Source organism: Empidonax traillii, unplaced genomic scaffold (genome assembly GCF_003031625.1).
Source record: "Empidonax traillii isolate 1590-97213 ecotype Southwest subspecies unplaced genomic scaffold, ASM303162v1 scaffold13:size3042203, whole genome shotgun sequence".
Classification (NCBI taxonomy): domain Eukaryota; kingdom Metazoa; phylum Chordata; class Aves; order Passeriformes; family Tyrannidae; genus Empidonax; species Empidonax traillii.
This window is the reverse complement of record NW_020955206.1, coordinates 795,825-810,178: the sequence shown is the minus strand read 5'-3', so window position 1 is coordinate 810,178 and position 14,354 is coordinate 795,825. Positions and strand designations below refer to the sequence as shown.

At 45.5% G+C, this 14,354-nt stretch overlaps 1 protein-coding gene across 2 annotated transcripts in view; it reads right to left on the bottom strand.

Annotated features, from left to right (window-relative positions):
* Positions 1-88: 88 nt before the first annotated feature.
* ZCCHC14 (zinc finger CCHC-type containing 14) overlaps positions 89-14,354 on the bottom strand; it is a 52,738-nt gene continuing 38,472 nt past the window's right edge. The window contains exons 4-13 of one of the 2 annotated variants that reach the window (XM_027890446.1): positions 13,548-13,619; positions 13,248-13,357; positions 11,183-11,277; positions 11,037-11,091; positions 10,307-10,580; positions 8,878-8,969; positions 7,711-7,838; positions 7,223-7,363; positions 5,682-7,151; positions 89-4,297 (exon numbers count right to left, since the gene is read on the bottom strand). In XM_027890446.1, the coding sequence (XP_027746247.1) occupies positions 4,242-4,297; positions 5,682-7,151; positions 7,223-7,363; positions 7,711-7,838; positions 8,878-8,969; positions 10,307-10,580; positions 11,037-11,091; positions 11,183-11,277; positions 13,248-13,357; positions 13,548-13,619 (2,493 nt within the window). In that variant the 3' untranslated portion in view covers positions 89-4,241. Of the gene's footprint in view, positions 4,298-5,681; positions 7,152-7,222; positions 7,372-7,710; positions 7,839-8,877; positions 8,970-10,306; positions 10,581-11,036; positions 11,092-11,182; positions 11,278-13,247; positions 13,358-13,547; positions 13,620-14,354 lie in introns of both variants that reach the window. The other variant, XM_027890455.1, reaches the window with a different exon arrangement.

Below are 14,354 nucleotides of genomic sequence, written 5' to 3'. Positions count from 1 at the left end.
GAATGAAAAATAATTCCCTAATTGCCAAGCTAGAGAAGCCCCCACACAGCTGAATCCCCTCTAAATGAAAACCAATTCCAACGGATTCTGTTTAACTCTTTATTTTCCATACATTAAATTTACTCAGATAAAAACATTCTAAAAATGTACAATTTAACTTTTAACAAAGTATAATAAAACATAAAAATCCCAATACCAGAATACTGGACATTTACAATTCAAAATCAAATTAGCTGAATATTAAATATTTACAAAACTATTTAAAATATTTATAAAGTTACATGCAGAATTTTGTAATACTAGAAGTGATCGAAGTAAAAGAAATGGCTCAAATGGAGCAGGAATTTCCTTCATTCCTAATGGAAAGTTATGTCCAAGAGAAGCTGTTAATCTGCACTTGAAAACACACGGGATTTGCTTTCTGCTTCAGTACCAACACGGTTCTTGCGTACGACAGGAAAATTGAAGGGAGCAAACGGGTAATTCCAAGGGTTTATCACAAGAGCTGTGGGGCCTCAACCAGCCAAAGTGACTTCTACTCTCACAAGAGTTCCGTAATGTGGATTTTTGTCCAAATTTGCCCACATTCCTCCCATTTAACAGCTGTTCCAGACTACCCTGGCCCTCCAGCACACACAGGGCTTGCACAGCTGCGGGCAGTTGGATTTTGGGGAGGAGTGTTGCTCTGCCAGTACCACAGCCCGGTTCATCCCAGGCTGTCCCGGGGCAACTCCACACGGAACTGGCCAGCGAGGAATCGGAATTTGGGGGGGTGGCCAAGGTCTGGTGCTGGACTGGTATTTTCAGAAGTCTGGCGCTTCATTTGCCAAGTTTTAATGACCGTGGGATGGACAGGTTTCACAAAAAGCTGAGTGTGACAGAGCTGGTTTGAATGAAACCAGTTCTGATAAACTTAGAAACTTCCGTAACAGTTGAAATGTAATTTTAAATAAAAGAAGGGCAGAACCCTCTGACCGATACCTCAGTTCCCTCCTCCCTCTACTGCTGCTGGGGCAGAGCCTGGCATGTTCACCAGTGCTTCATCTGCAGGGTCGGGAGGAGGAGTTTGCTGGAAATTCCATCTTATTTCGAGTCCTTCCATCAGCAAATGGAAAATGCAGCCGAAACTGCACTGCACGCTGCTCTCTCCCCTGGGAAAGGCTCCTCGCTGACTTCTCACCTCCCTGCAGGGAGATGACTGGGGATTCCTTTCCCCCTCACACTGAAAAATCATTCCTATTCCACAGTGAAATCCATTTGGAGAACTAATTCTTTTTATAAATGTAGGACAAGGATAGGACTGAGTAACATTCTTTGAAATCGCCATCTTTCAATGTACAAAAATAGGGTTTAAGAACTGGTTCCTTCAGACAGGGCAGCTGGAACTACCATTCCAAACCAAACTGCCTTGCTTTTTAGGGTAAAAAAGATGGATTTGTGCCTTGTAAGGACAGATTAAGGATTATTTTATGGAACTGAGGTGCTCTGTTCAGACTTACCAACTTTGGTTGTTTTGGGTACAAAGTGGAGGGTGTTCACTGGCAGGTCTGAAGCCACAACTCGCTGGGATTTAGGGAAGGCTCTGAGGTTGCTGCTGGCTCACCAAACTTTTTCCTCTGACACTCGTGTTGCCTCCAGGTACTTCTGGATTTAAACTTACTCTAAAACCAGACCCAACCGTTCCAAAGCATTACCCAAACACACCCATGAGCCACTTGAAGAAACATCAGCCTTAGCTTTACACAAAGGAAACAATCCCAAAGGAAGGAATGAAACAGTTTGCTGGAAACATCAGCCTTAACTCTACACAAAGGAAATGATCCTAAAGAAATAAAGAAAGCTGGGGAGAAAGGAATGAAACAGTTTGCTGGACAGAAGTTCAGTTCTACAGTCCTTTTGATATGATTTTGAACTCTGTGATGAATCTCAGACGCGGCTGTGCCCAGCCTTGGGCAGTAAAACAAAACACAACTGGTACAGAAATGACACTTTTTTTTTTTTTTGCTGTTGTTTTTTTTTTGCTGTTTCAAGAGGGTTTTTAACACTCACATGTGTGTTGAAATACAGTTTTTTTAAATACGATTTTAAAATACTGTTTAAAAAAGTGAAAAAAAAAAATAATAACAACAACGTTAAGTTTGGCTTTCAGCACATGTTCCAGGCCACTGGAGAGACCCTCAAAGCTGCACATCGTAAACATGGAACTGCACATTTCCTCGGGCATGATGCAGTGGGACAGACTGTTCCTACCATTGTCTCGAGCTCATTAAGGCAAAGTAAATTGCATTGTCAGTTTTCATCCCTTTAGTGTTGTAGGTCTGAAGGTTGTTCGGGGGAACACAGGGAACGTCCTCGAACGCAGGCAGAGCCAACAGGGAGCGTGAGCTGGGCTGGGAATACATAAATCAGGGGGTTCTCATTGCACAGCAGTAACGATTGGCTTTTTTTTTTTTTAAAACCAACTGTTCTGCAAATTTAGGTTTTGTGTTTCCCAAAGCTGTGAGCTGCAGGTCCCTCTCTGGGCCGAGTGTGGGTTCTGCCCACCCCACGTTCCCGTGCCTCTCCTGACACTTGTGATCCCACCTGCCTTCCCGGCGAGGCTGAGATCGCCCTTGGAGAGAGTGGGACACAGGGATGGCCCAGAACGTTCCTCTCCTATGACTGCGGCCCAGGGAGCTCTGAACTTTCATCCCCCTCACACGGCCCCCGTCTCTGCACCACTCCCAAACCCTCCTGCTCCGAGAGGACTTCCCGAGTGAGAGTCACTGCGCCACTACAAATCCTATGGATTCATCCTGCTGTGGTTTAGAAGAGTGTAAGGAATACCTCCAAGTGTAAACAAGGCTTCAGACTTTAAAGGTGTCTCCCAAATTACAGGATGCAAATATCTCTGTCAGGCATTTTTAAAGAGAAGGCCTCACCCATTTAATGCCATCAAATTCCCGGCGGGAGCCATGAGGATTAGGATCTTCTTTCAACCAGACAGGACCAAAGTGTTTCAAATTAGCAGTTCGAGATGGGTTTGGCTTCCTCTCGAGTCCTAATTTAGATTTGTCACCCACAAATGATGGACTAAGTAGTTTAACACCAAAGCTACTCATCTACAACCTACTGCAACGAAGGAGGCCGACAAGAAATCCTTCCAAGTCTTGATAATAATGAAGTTTTACTACCTTTTACATGTTTGACTCCCACCACTCCTGAATCCTGGGGTAGGAGTCAAAGGGTATTTTTATATAAAGTAAAGCAAAAGCTTATAAACTCTGCTGCCAGAGTTCTTGGTTGGTTTGTTTGTTTTTAGGATGGTTTAAAATTCATTTACAAAAGCAGAATAATAAGGTTTCTGTGAAAGAGACCTATATACAGTAACAGGACGTAAAGGTTTTGTGTATTACAGGAAAATATCCTTGAAGCCTTTATGACTCTGGAGTCTCTGGGACTTGGACCCTTGGAAACTAAGTTTATTCCAGTGCTGGGAACTCAGCACTAGATGGCAATAGGTGAGACAATGAAGCACAAGTTTGTTTCCAGAAGGAACCGAAACTGTCGTGTGTGTTCTTTTGGAAGGGAGAGACTTTTTAGGATTTTTATTGTGGAATTAAGTCCCATAAGCCTGCTGGTGCCAATTTGTAAAGGTTGGAACTTCTTTGCCTCTTGCACTGGTCTCAGAGTGACACTGTCTGCTAAAAGTGCAGAAAGCTTGAAGAGTTTTACATTCTTCTGTAGTGCAATCCTTAAAAATCCCAGAGATTAGTGCCTGATCACTTTTGAAAAAAAGTAGACATTTTACCTAGCCCAGGGGTGCCAAAGTCCTTCTGGCCACTCCTACCTTCCGCCTCCAGCTTCCACCTCCGAACAGAGCTGCCCTGGAAAAGTTTCACTTCAGAAAGTCCACATATGGCAACATTCTCCAGCTAAAAAATGTACATTGGCTGTTGTACTTGCAACAGAAATGCAGCTGGACAGCTCCACCATCCATCCACCCGTCCGTCCATCCGTCCGGAACACATCGGTCCGAGGACACATAGTCAGGAGTTCCAATGAGATCCAAGCTCGAATTTGGCAATCAAAACTGGGTTGGATGCACCCCTAAGCTAGATTTTCTACCTAGTCTAATAAAGTAAAGCACCTTTGGATTAAAAAATACATTAAGCTTAACAGCAACTGGACGTCTCAGTTTTGCAGTTCAATCTCCGTCGCTCTCCATGGCTTTTGGCATCTTTGTGCCAGGTGGGAAAACATCAGTCTGTGGAGTCCAGACTTTCGGAGGGAGGAGCATATTTCAGCCTGAACGTACCTGGGGAGAGGAACAGAGGAATTAAACATCAGCCTTCCACATCTGTTACCTCTCAGAACTTCCCAAACCAACCTGCTGCCTATTAGACATGGAATGTGGTACTGGAGAATAACACGGCTTGGATGGAGTTCTAGGGCTGGCAAAAATTTGTTTCATGGAAACACAGAACCATAGGATGGTTTGGGATGAAGGGACCTTAAAGATTACCCAGTTCCACCCCCTGCCATGGGCAGGGACACCTCCCACTAGACCAGGTTGCTCCAAGCCCCGTCCAACCCGGCCTTGGACACTTCCAGGGATGGGGCAGCCACGGTTTCTCTGGGCAACCTGTGCCAGGGTCTCACCACCCTCACAGGGAAGGATTTCCTCCCAGTATCCCATCTAACCCTGCCCTCTGGCAGTGGGAAGCCATTCCCCTTCGTCCTGTCACCCCATGCCCTTGTGAAAAGTTTGGGAAAGTTTAAATGGAATTTAATTAATGAAATTAAATCCATCTTAAAAATACATTAGAGTCTGCTGCATTTCCCAGTCAGGACTGACAAGGCAGCAGCATTGCTTCCCCCTGGCCACTATCAAAACATTCTCCACAGGAATTCCACTCATTATTTACCTTTTAGTGCTGCTGTAAATTGCTGCCCCAACACATGACACTTCAGTTAATTTATAGTGTTCAAATGCTGGAGACCATGTACAAATTAATGCAGGCAAAGGCTACAGACAAGACATGATGTCAAACGGAATCCTCACTCCTCTCAAAGTTCCTATTTCATTTTTTAAGGCCACACCAGTTGCAAATTATTTCAACACGGTATGACAATCAAAATCAAAAATAAAAATGGGACTAAAATGCTCTTGGCAAAGCAGCATTTCTGTTTCAGTTGCTCCCCACCCGGAATTAAGGATTCAGTTCTCTCCTGGGGAAGCCTGTGTGGTAACTGTGGAAGCAACATGCGCTGTAAAATAATTATAGCAGCAAACAGGACCTTCAGGAGTATTTGAACAGTAACTGTTCAGATAAGTTATTATTTTGGGGAAGAAAGGAAAAGGAATAGAGGTTTCAGTTTGTAAAATACCAGGGGAACTTGCAATTATAACCAAAGCTGACCTGGATGACAGCAGCAACAATTCTGCTGCAACCTGTCCACAGTAGCTCTCTCCCTCCATCCCTCCCTGGATGCTTCTCCCCTTCCCAAAAATGGGAGGAACCGCCCCAGAATACCCGGGTGTTGTAACAAGGCCTGACGGGTCTGCCCAAAATTCAGTCGCACCTTCAGCAAATACAGCTCAAGAACAAGACCTTTTTACACAAGTCAGAAACTCCAAGAAGCCATCAGACCCCCTCGAGCCCCGTTCCTGTGGCCAAAGCCCCACACCCTGCCTTCACCTTGTCTGTTGAAATCCATGGGCGGCTGTTTGCAGTCCTGAGCTCTGTGCCCGCTGGCCCCGCAATTGTAACAGGAGAGGTTCCCGTTTTTTTTGTGGCTCGAACCGTTGCCGTTGCCCATCATTCCCTGTGCCTGGTACACCCCGGCCGTCCCTGCCATAAAGTTCTGCATGGGGGGCACGGCGAAGGTGGACTGTCCGGCCATGACGGAGTCGGGGGCCAGGCCGCTGTTGTAGGCCGTGTGCACCACGGGGAACGTGGTGCTGCTGTTGTACTGCTGCGTGTTGATGTAGCCGTTGCTACACAGGGGGTTGAAGGGCAGGAAGGGGAAAGTAAACATGGAAGGTCCTGAAAAGGGGTGCTGGAAGTAGTTGGCGTAGCTGACGGTCATGCCGCTGGAGCCGCAGTTGCCGCTGCAGCCGCAGGAGCTGCACACCATGCACCCGGGCGGCTGCGGCGGCGGCTGCTGGTGGTGGTGATGGTGGTGGTTCTGGTTGGGGACCGGGATGCTCCCTGCGGATCCGCTGCTGCTGCTGCTGCTGCTGCTACTGCTGCTACTGCTGCTGTAGAAGTTGTTGTCGGCGACGGAGGAGAGCGTGGGGCTGGAGCTGGGCGCGGGGCAGCTGGGCAGGTTGGCCATGGTGGCGAAGGACGGGGACGGGTGGCTGCTGGAGGAGGCCGCGTTGCTGTTGGCGCAGAAGCTGCCCTGCATGGGCGCCACGGGCACGCTGCTCATGGCAGAAAAGGCAACTTTGGTGTTGGCTGTGTACAGAGCAGTCCGGGGGTTGATTATTGCAGGGGACACTGTGATTTGCATATTACTGGAGCAGGAAGTCTGTCCGGCCATGGCAGAGTCGGTAGGAAGAGACGAAGACACCAGGAGTTTGATGGGTGGACGAGCCACGTGGAAGACTGTGCTGGATGTTACCGTGGCAGCAGTGCTCGTTTCCACTATGAGTCCCGGCTGCTGAGCTGGTTTGATCACTCTGTCCAGACTGGAAGCGTGGACGACTTTGGTTCGAGGCCCAAAGTTCATGGTGGACGTGGGTGAGCTGCTCTCAGTGGCCCCCGACAGCACCTGCAGGGGCTGGTGGGGAGAAGATGCAGGCATGACATCGACCACCGCATTCCCAAAGCTCTTTTCCATCTTTATGCTGCCCCTCGATCCAGAAGAAACTTTATTCCTTTCTTCCAAAGACAAAAGCGAGTGCACAGACGATGAGAGCAGCTTCATGTCTGCGCTGCCGCGGTCGGATTTGTGCACGGAGCTGAGCATTCGGATGGGCGGGATGTGTGTGGGGGCCGCTGCCATCATCTGCATGGGCAGGGCGTGGTGGCTGGACGGGCTGGAGCCGGCGTCGTTCTGCACGGGCAGGACTTGGGCCGTGGGGCGGGCGGAGCTCGAGGGGAAATGGTTCAGCAGCATCACCGGCTTCTCCTTCTCGGAGCCGTCCAGGTGGATCTCCAGCCCTGGGGACACAAGAGCTGTGAGAGCAGCCCTGGGCAGGGCACGGGCACCGCGCTGGGGGGGCTCTGCTTACGTCTCTCGTTCTCCTCGGCGCTGTCCGAGCTCTCCTCCCGCGTCTGGATCCCCATGGGGCTGGAGGAGGAGCTGGAGTACTCGGAGGAGCTGCCCTCCCGGGGCAGGGGGTGAGCTGGCTGGTCCACGTCCACTCGCAGCTCTGCAGGAAAAGGGAGTGGGAACATGAGGGGTAACACCAACCTGACAGGATCTTGTGACAACTGTCCTGGGACACCAACACACAGGAATGCTCAGGATTTACAGGGACACACGTGGAGGCAGAACAGTCTGACCAGAGCATTGGCCATTCCCACGGGAGCCATGGAGGGGGAACTACTTTTCATTGCCCTCCATATTCACAGAAGTTGGACTTTTTGCTTGCTCCCTATTAACCCAAAGGCATTTTGGAAGGTAAAGCTTGGTAGAAAAGCAGCACAAGAAGGAGCTTGATCTTGTGCATGGACAGCTGAGCCTTGAGAGCACAGCAGTGTCCTCTGCTGCTCTTACCTGCAGCGTGGTTGCCCCGGATACTCTGGATAGGCCCCACGTGGGAAGTGGGGGGAACCCTTGCCACCCCACTGCTGGTCACTGATGAAGGTGTTGAGGGGTTTAGGCACCGCTTCTCAGATTTTTCTCTACAGGGAGATGGAGAAAAGTATGAAGAAACAGAAACTGGCTAAAGCACAACCACAAATAAATCCATTTCTGAATGAAAACAAAGCGCACAGAGCACTGAATGTTATGCTCATTTCAAATGGAAACATTTGGAAATCACATCAATCCTGACCATAACTGCCAGCAGTGAGGTTTGGACTATCTGCCATCTGATTACAGCAATAATGCTCTTATTTGTACAGGGCAAAACATCACCAAAAGTTGCCTAAATTCTAAGATTCCATCACATGTTACATCAGCATATCCCAAACCCAGCCATGCACACCAAACCCAAAGAGAAGCCAAACACAGTACCAAGTTTTCATTTTCCAAACACACTCTGGAAAAACTAAGACTGCTGAAAAAGGCTGTCACAGAGCTTTGATAAACAGGCCTGGATTTGAATTTGTAATCGCTTTTTAAGTAACTGTGGTAGCTTCAGTATAAACACTTCCCTCTAAGTGCAGCTGTAAAAGCCAGGACAAGCTGTTGCATCAGTTTCCCCAAAGGGCTGTCACAGCTGCCTGGGGTCACTGTGGGACACCAAGGCAGCTCCCAAAGTAGTTGTGCTCCATCCACATGGACTGGGAGCCAAAAAACTCTCAGTTCCTATGAGGAAAAAGTCCTGCTGGGCACCCTGACTTTGACTGTGCATCCCCTGGGATTGCAAATCCTACAGCTCCCATCAGTCTCAGAAGGATGGGAAGCCCAAAGTCTACATGGCCTTTGCAATACCTATGATATAAGTTTAAAGAAACCTAACCAACAATATGTATCTTTTGTAGATTATTTAAATAATTGATTATCCTTAACACAACCCTGAAGGGGCAGCAGTAACACAGGAAGTAATAAATATTATCTGGTAAGTTCCCTTTTCAAGAGTAACTGCAGAGGAAGGGAGATAAGAAGCATCCATATCAACATGTGGGGATCCTGGTGGGTTTGTGGTCTGTAAAACAGCAAAACTTGCATTCAATATTTTATGACCTTAAAAAGAGGGTTGCCGCAGCCCTCACTTACTTCTCCAACTCCAGCTGGGTCTTGAGCTTCTTCTTTGCTCCCATGGTGAGGGACTCAAACTTATTCAGATCTTCCTCAGTAAGACTCAGAAACTTGGAAAGAAAAAATATGTGCTTAGTTTTACAGTCGGAAATATTCTTATTCGTATTTTCAATAAGGAGCAATTCCAAAAGGCAACTTTTAAGTCATTTTTAAACATGGTTAATTCAAAGCAACCCTGCACTCCGGTTCTGAATTATATAATCAGTGTAAAATAAAAGTGTGGGGGAACTGGCATGAAAGAAAGAACATCTGTAGATTAAATGTAATTAGGTGCGTGCTTCTATGAACCAGTCACAATAAAGACGAAGGAACTCGTGTACATATTAAAATAGAATTAAATTAAAATAGACCTTTGTGCTATCAATGAGTTTAAGCATCTGTTTCTCTTAGAAAATCACTCCAGTTTTCCTAGTGGTGTCACTTACCACAAAGTACAGCTGTCTCATCAGTCTAATTAGAAAATTTACTCAAATGAACTTTATAATCCTCCAGTAAATTTTATAATAAAATACAGAGATAGAATAGGAAAGCGAAATATAGACATTAATATTGTAATTAAAATGAAAGCCAGCAAAGTATGGATAAAAATAATAATTGCTTCTTTTAAAACATACTGGAATATGCACTTTTGCTACTTTAATAAAGAAGAAACCCCTATATATCCTCCTTCATATAATGAAGAAAATCAAATCAGAAGACTCTGGGAAGAGATTAGAATTAAATATCCTATAACCAGCACAAAGCCATGCCTGGCTCAAGCCAAGCTCTCACTCCACTGGAGGGCGTTCGAGGCCAAAAAACAGAGGACAAGGAATTTCCCCAATGGAGCTGAGGAAATGCTGTAAAATACTCTGTTTAGATGAAACCCAGCACACACAAGTAGTATTTGTGACTCCTAAAATGCAAATACATGAGAGATGATTTTTCCAGGAGAATTTCTGCAAACAAAACCCATTCACTCACACACATAATGTTCACGCCACAAGTCTTAGTGAAGTTATTTTTTAAAATCAGGGATAACCAAATATTCTGGGAGAAAAATCAATCAAGAAGCAGAAATAAAGAAAATCAACAAATTTAGCTGTCTCCTGCACATCAAAGGGATGACCAGCGAGGGAGCCCCAGCAGAGCTCCAAAGGCAGCATCCAAGCTGGATCTCCAAGCATTCAGTGAGGGATCCTGGAACAGGAGGCAGCTATTGAACAACCCCAGCCCGGATACAACACAGTGAAAACAGAAAGAAGCTTTTCATCAATCACTTTAGGAGAATGAAAACCTCCCCAGCACGTGCCAAAAACCTGAGTGATTCTCCATGCAGATGTTTCCAGCTTAGAGAACTTCAGGATAATTTAAAAGCTGGCTGCCTTTCCCCGATTTCCTGCCCTACCTTCTCCATGGTGAGCTGTTTGAAGACAGGATAATACTTGTGCAAGCGCAGCTTCCTGAGCCAGTCTAGGATCCCATTTTGCTCCTGTGTCTGGGGGGTCTGTGGGTTGGAAGACATCAGCATGGATGAGGAGGAGGTGTCCATCTGGGAGCGATAGGCCAGCGAGGAGCCGGCGCCTCCGGAGTGGGAGCAGTGGGGCAGAGCAACAGGAGCAGCGGCTGAGTGCTGGACGTGGTTCTGCGAGGACTGAATTCCAGCCACTCCACAGATAGGTCTGAAAAACAGGAACAGGACTGGCTTTAGCACACTGGATAATCTGTGTCACTGGGATTCTGGTAAAAACTGCCCCCCCTTTAGATCCAAGGTTTGCACCCACCCTTTTCCATGGCACATTCAAAGCAGGGCAGTTCTGGCAGAGTAAAGCTGACCGCCAGCTTCAGCAGAGTTTTCCTTCAGTAATCACAGATATTTTACATTCTGCTACCTCTCTGTGATTTAACAAATGTTTAGAGAGAATGGTGTGGCTCAGCTTTGTCTTACTAAAAAGAAGTAAAGGAGCCCAAATAACATCCTGTGGAAATTTTTAATTTTTCCATGTGGAAGTGGCAAAAGAAGCCACAATATTGGCTCCTTGGAGGGGTCTGGATTAAAATTTTTTGGGTGTATTGGCTGAAGAAAATGAAAATTGCCTTTTAAGAGAATAAGTGTGTAAACAAGATGAATACTTCACCTTCCAGATGTTCCCAGCGTAGTTCCTACTTTATACAGGGAGGGGTTGCCAGGATCTAGAAACAAGGACCACAGTTACAGATGGCATCAGTTTATAAAATGCACAGCAGCACAAAAAACTCATTTTGAAACTTTATTTAAACTCACTTGAGCTCTGGAGTTGCTGGGAGGGAGATGAAGTGCTGAAGAACTTCCTGACGTGGTCGTTTTTCACCACATGGGAAGGGAACGGTGCCAAGTACCTGCGTGGGCATCAAGAGCAAACAAACCCCCCTGTTCTGTGAGACCTGACTGGCGGCTGCCTCACAAATCCATCAGGACTGCACAGTGGACAGGACATTTTGAAACTGGATTTGAAATTTAGAAGCTAAAACACCCCATGAAGTTCTGAGTCAAAGCAGACTGGAAACTTATGGATACTCTTATCCTTAATACCAACCATGTGCTGCTTTCACTCTCTTTAGTGTTTCCTCATTTAGGAACCCTGAACACTTTCAAGGCAGAAAACGTTCATGTATAAACCTGAAAATTTCCTTTCAAATTCAAGAAGAATATAAAATATAAACGGAACTGTTATTGAATTTCCTCCTCTTGGAGATAAACAGCAGATGTAGAGTCTGGCTGTGTAGGGAAAAAATTTATGTCACATTTTCCCTGGGATTGCTGGGCCTCTTCAGGGAAAAGAGACCTTATAGCAGCATTTCAGTGCCTAAAGGGGCTCCAGGAATGCTGGAGAGGGACTTCAGGCTTCCCACTGAAGGACAGCATGTGTAGATCAGATAGTACGAAGAAATTCCTCCCTGTGAGGGTGGTGAGGCCCTGGCACAGGTTGCCAGACAAGCTGTGGCTGCCCCATCTCTGTAAGTGTCCAAGGCCAGGCTGGACGGGGCTTGGAGCAACGTGGTCTAGTGGAAGGTGTCCCTGCCCATGGCAGGGGTGTTGGAATTAGATGAGCTTTGAGGTCCCTTCCAACCCAAACCAGCCCATGATTCAATGAAAAAACGCCAATCTCCTAAAACTTTGCAACTACACACCCACAGGTGCTTTCCCGCTTGAAAAACCACAGTTCGTTCCTGAATTTTACAAACAAGCAGCACTTCGGGGCAGCTTCTTTCCCTGCTCCAAAGCTGCAGGCCGGGCTGCAGTAATGCAGGATGCTGCTCCATTAACCCAGATTTGTAGAGACTGTTGCTCGCCTAAACAGCAGCCACACACATTCCCTCTCCCAAATTCCCCTCAGCAGGCTCTGATCCTCAGAGCACAGCAAGGACTGCTGGAAATGGGAACTCTGTTTGCCATGAAAAATAATCCAGGCATGCACCTGCTGGTTGCTGACTATGGAAAACCAATATCCACTGTGGACTGCCAGCGGTCTGCCTCGGCTTAGGGAAAAGAGCTGTTAAGTAGAAGCTCTAATAAAGTTAATTATTATTTTTAAATGTCACTTATTACTATAATAATATTAATATTACAGTAATCTCATTTTGCATAGGTACATGCAGTAGTAGTTGAAAATAATTTAAGTCCCTCCAATTTTCCCAGGAAAATCATTTTAGTATTTAGGGAACTGATGTGATCTGTCACAGATTATGATATTTAAAATACTGTTTTATATTAGATAATGGCCAGGTGGTTTGAGATAATTTGAAGAGGTACAAGCCAAGGATTCAAAAAAACTGTGAAACGCTTCCAAAAATTTAATGACTATAGTATGTAAATATATGTCCACCTTTTTTAAATTAAAATAAACATGACAACCTAAAACAACTGAAACAATAAAAAGCTCCGTGAAAGGGTAGGGGGGATAATCCCCACAATCAATCCCTCAACACAGATGGATGAATATTCAGGCTACTATTTTTTCCTTATTTTTGTGTGGGGTTTTTTTAAGCAATTCTGGTTATTTTTGAGTCCAAACCAAACTTTTTGCAAAGCCAGTGATCCTCTATTTGTTTTTAACAAGGAATGAGGAAATATCAATTCTCCAGGAAACTTAATACAGAATATTATTACCATCTGTACTTCTGAAGAAAGAATTCCTGAAAAATTGTGGTGTGCTGGAATTAACAGCAAGAAATAAGGCTTAGAATCAGGCTCTAATTTCTTGAGAGTAATTTAGAATATGAAGATAATATTTCCATTTTCTGTTTTTTTGGTGAAAGAAGCCAAGTGCCAAGATAAAAACCCCTCAGCAATAAATATCCCAGCATACCTCAGGTCCGATTCCAGGTCCATGTGGTTCCGTTCCAGGTAAAATGAATCTGGACCAGCTAGGCAAGGAATGAATTTCTCCAAGTTTTCTTCTGGATACAGCTGAGACAGCTAAAAATGGAGGATATTACAAATAATAAGTGAAAAGAAGATCTGTTATTTCTGTGAGATCCAAGGCACAGCAAATATTTGATAAAATTCAATCTGTATTATCTGGGTACATTTTGAAAAATGTCATTGAACAAAATTCCATACAGGGATAAAACATCTATTTTTGAAGTCTTTTGCATCTCATCTTTACCTTTGAAATAAATTCAGTCATTTCAGCAGAAGATTTGGTTACCAACGTCACCGAAGAATCAGACCACAGGACCTTGGGGAGCAAGAAGGACTTGGTTCAGTAATTGATTTAAGTTTGGTTCCAAAACATCAATAATTGGTATAAAACATCCCCCAGAGCCTGAAAGGAAGTTTTCAAGGTGCGACATCAATAACGAAACTCTTTTTTTGTGCACAAAGAACTTTTATCAGCCCTCCCTCTCGCTGTTGTTGCACTTAACAATGACTGTGAATGCTTAGAAAAAAAGCACCTCATAGTTTACTCAGCCCTTGCACACTGCAGACATGCAGAATTAAGCAACAGACCACTAAGTAATGGAATTTTTTTTCCTCATTACTGTTAAAGAAAACAGCTGGTTTGTAGAATCTGCTGTGCAACGGGAACGACTCCCCACAGCACAACGCTGCCTATTCCTAATTAATCAACTCCATATGCCATGGGAAGCTGGAAACGGCAGCAAATCCCAGCAAAAAAGGGAAAAACCTTAGAAATGAAACCTGGAGTTCCTGCTCCATACTCCATCTTGTCCCTGCCCTAGAGAAAGGGAATATTCAGGATCTCTTCCCACACACACAAGTCACGACATCCTTGGATAAAGAGGCATTTATTGCTTGGGAGATGGAGTTGAACTGAGCCAAAAGCCAGGATTTCTTGGCATGAAGAACATCAATGTGAGACAGGCCAGTGATAAGTCCCTTCAGACTCAAAATATCCACTGGAGGCATCTGGATCCTCAGCAGTTCCATAGGGGAAGGAGCTGGGTGTAAG